Source organism: Eimeria mitis, genomic scaffold (assembly GCF_000499745.2).
Source record: "Eimeria mitis Houghton genomic scaffold, Emh_scaff551, whole genome shotgun sequence".
NCBI lineage: Eukaryota > Apicomplexa > Conoidasida > Eucoccidiorida > Eimeriidae > Eimeria > Eimeria mitis.
Window position 1 is genome coordinate 14,875 of NW_013573781.1, and position 3,115 is coordinate 17,989.

Consider the following 3,115-nt stretch of genomic DNA (forward strand, 5'->3'; position numbering starts at 1 on the left):
ATATATATATATATATATATATATATATATATATATATATATATATATATATATATATATATATACACTCAAGGACAACGCACCGCAAGCTGCAAACGCAACAAAGCAGCAGCAGCAGCAGCAGCAACAGCAACAGCAACAGCAGCAGCGCACATAAATATCACATGTCCTGATGCTGTCGTATTGGCCCGTGGGTTGCAGCTCCTTCGCCGCCTCGGCCCCCTCAGCTGGCGTCAGAAATTCTCCTGTGCGGATCCCCAGGATTTTGAATTCTCCTTTCTGCAGCCAACCCCACCACAAACACAAAAAAAACAACACCAGCTGCGATGCAGCAGCACGATACACGGGGTTGCTGCAACCCTCGTTCTTTGCTGCGGCTGCTGCTGCTGCTGCTGTTGCTGCTGCTGCATACGCGTCAACAAACGGATTGCCTCCTGGCCCAGAAACAATAACAACAGCAGCAGCACTAACAGAAGTAAAAAGCAGTAGAAGCAGGAACAGTAGCAGCAGAAGCACTAGCAGTAGCACCAGCAGCAGCAGCAGCAGCAGAAGCAGCAGCAGCAGCAGCAGCAGCAGCAGCAGCTACCTTGATGGGGGGCCCGACCCAAACAGCAACTGGATAGGGAGCACCAAAGACCCAGATGCGTTCCCCTGGCCTTGTGAATCTCTCCCCTGTGAAAGATGTCAGTTTGCTTATGGGGTGGCAGGCGTCAGCAACGGCAGCAAGGCGGACCTCGGGCAGACAGAAGAAGGGGGGCTCTCGCCTAGACAGCCTAGTCTGCAGCAGCAGCAACAGTAGCAGCAGCAGCAGCAGCAGCAGAAGCAAAACAGATGCAGAACACGCAGCAGCAGCACGAGCACTGATACCCAATCTGCAACCCAAACAAGAAAAACAAACACCTGCAGCAACCCAGTTCTGTTGTACAAACAAACATAGCAGCAGCAGCTGCAGCAGCAGCAGCAGCTAGACGAGAAAAGATCCGCAGCCACCGCAGCGCAGCAGCAGCAGCAGCAGCAGAAGTAAGACGAAAGCATAGTTGCAGCCGCCGCCGCAGCAGCAGCAGCAGCAAGACGCGAGCATAGCTGCAGCAGCAGCTACAACAGTGCAGCAGCAGCAGCAGCAGCAGGTTGCGTACATGAACAGCACGGAGAACCTCCCGCTGTATATGCTTTGGCGCCGGCCCCCCACTGCAGCGGGTATACTGCAGCAGGGGGGCTGAGGCGGAGACACCGACACCAGAAGCAGCAGAAGCAGCAGAAGCAGCAGCAGCAGCAGAACACCCCACACCCTGCATTGCTGCAAATACCCGCCGGGCTGTGGGCCCCAATGCCTCCTCTATAGAACTCATTGTCTCCCACTGCAGCACCGCAGGCCCGACACGGATCTTCCGCTCTCCTGTGGCTGCATCACCATCAGCAGCAGAATCAGCAGCAGCAGCAGCGCTGGGCCCTGCACATCCGCCGGCCCCTGTTCCTGCTGCTGCTGCTGCTGCTGCTGCTGTTGGGGCTGCTGCTGCTGCTGCTGCTGTTGAGCTCGTCGCGCCAGCAGCTGTACTGTCCGTCTCCACGTCAGCAGAAGGCCGCAGAGGAAGGGGCATTAAGGACTGCAGCATATGTCTTCTATGCGCCTGCAGCAGCAGCAGCAGCAGCAACAGCAGCAGAAACATACACAACAGCAGCAACAGCACAAGAGATGTATCAAAACGAGCGCATGCACACACTACACAGTGTCTACCTACTGCTGCTGTAGGTACTGCTGCTGCTGCTGCTGCTGTTGTAGGTATTGCTGCTTCTAGTTCTGCTCCTGGAGGCGTTGCTGCTTCTGCTGCTGCTGATGTGCTGTACTGTTGCTTCTGCTGCTGCTGCTGCTGCTGCTGCTGGAGATATTGCTGCTGCTGCTGCTGCTGCTGCTCTAGGTGTTGCTGCTGCTGCTGCTGATGCTGCGACTCACCGCAAGTCTTTCGTCCCACGCTTTGGCGATTTTGTTGATATTGATGGCGCTGCTGTCGCAGGTGCTGCTGCCGCTGCTGCTGCTGTAGCTGTTGCAGCTGCTGTTGCTGCATTCTGCTTCGGCTGCTAGCGCGGCCTGCTTCTTTCTCCTTAGAGCTTGTCTTGCTGCTATAAGGGCTTGAGCTCGCTGCTGCAGCTGCTTCTGCGTCAGTTTGCGCGGCTGCTGCAGCGCGTGCTGCTGTGCACACTCACGCTTGTGCTGCTGCTGCTGCTGCACCAGCTGCTGCCTTTGCTGCGAGTGCTGCTGCTGCTGCTGCGGCTCCTTCTTAACGCAAACCAGGCGCTGCTTCTGTGAATGCTGCTGCTGCTGCTGCTGCTGCGTGGCCTGCCGATGCTTCTTGCTCTGCGGCTCATTCAACAGCGAGGCCCCGCCCCTCTTTGCTGAGGCTTTGTGTCCTAGCGTAGCAGCAGCAGCAGCAGCAACAGCAGCAGCAGCAGCAACTGCTGCTGCGCGGAGAGAGCGCTGCGGGTGTCGAGGCGTATGTAGCTCTCCGTTCTGCAGTGTATGTACACCTGAAGGCCTGTGCCTCGCTGGTGTCGAGCGGGAGAATGCAGCTATGTCGTTGTTGCTGCTGCTGCTGCTCCAGTTTCTGCTGCTGCTGCTGCAGCTGCTGCTACTGCTGCGTCGGTGGCTGCGGCTGCTGTTGACAGCACTGTAAGCGTGTGACTTGTGCTTGCTGCAGCTCTTGCTGCTGTATGTCGGTGGCCAGAAGGCTGTCAGCTCAGCATCAGCAGCAGCAGCAGCTGCTGCAGCATCTGCTGCAAGCTGTGCTGCTGTGTGCTGCCGGTTCTGCTGCGAGTGTTGCTGCTGCTCTTCCGGCTGCTGCTGCTTGACTGCTGCTTCGATTCTTCGTTTGTTGAGGAACTGCTGCAGCAGCCTCATGGTGAGCTGCTGCTGCTGCTGCTGCGCTGTGTCTGCTTTCTTTACTGCTGCCTGCAGCAAACCCCACTTTAGAAAGGCTCGCTGCGTCACCACAGTTCTACACTGCTGCTGCGCCTCCTCTATCTCCCGCCGCTGCTGCTGCACCCTTTGCTGCAGCTGCTGCTGCTCCTCAATAAGCCTAGCCAACTCCCGCTGCTCACGTTCATCTTCTTCTTGCCACTG

The 3,115-nt window shown here is 57.0% G+C and overlaps 1 protein-coding gene across 1 annotated transcript in view; it reads right to left on the minus strand.

The window, feature by feature from the left end:
- Window positions 1-2,893, minus strand: part of EMH_0016050 (uncharacterized protein) — a gene marked incomplete at both ends in the record, with an annotated part of 4,874 nt that extends 1,981 nt beyond the window's left edge. The window contains 4 exons of the mRNA XM_013500535.1: window positions 154-279; window positions 587-778; window positions 1,308-1,628; window positions 1,952-2,893. Of these exons, the coding sequence (XP_013355989.1) occupies window positions 154-279; window positions 587-778; window positions 1,308-1,628; window positions 1,952-2,893 (1,581 nt within the window). The remainder of the gene's footprint in view (window positions 1-153; window positions 280-586; window positions 779-1,307; window positions 1,629-1,951) is intronic.
- Between the last annotated feature and the right edge of the window lie 222 nt (window positions 2,894-3,115).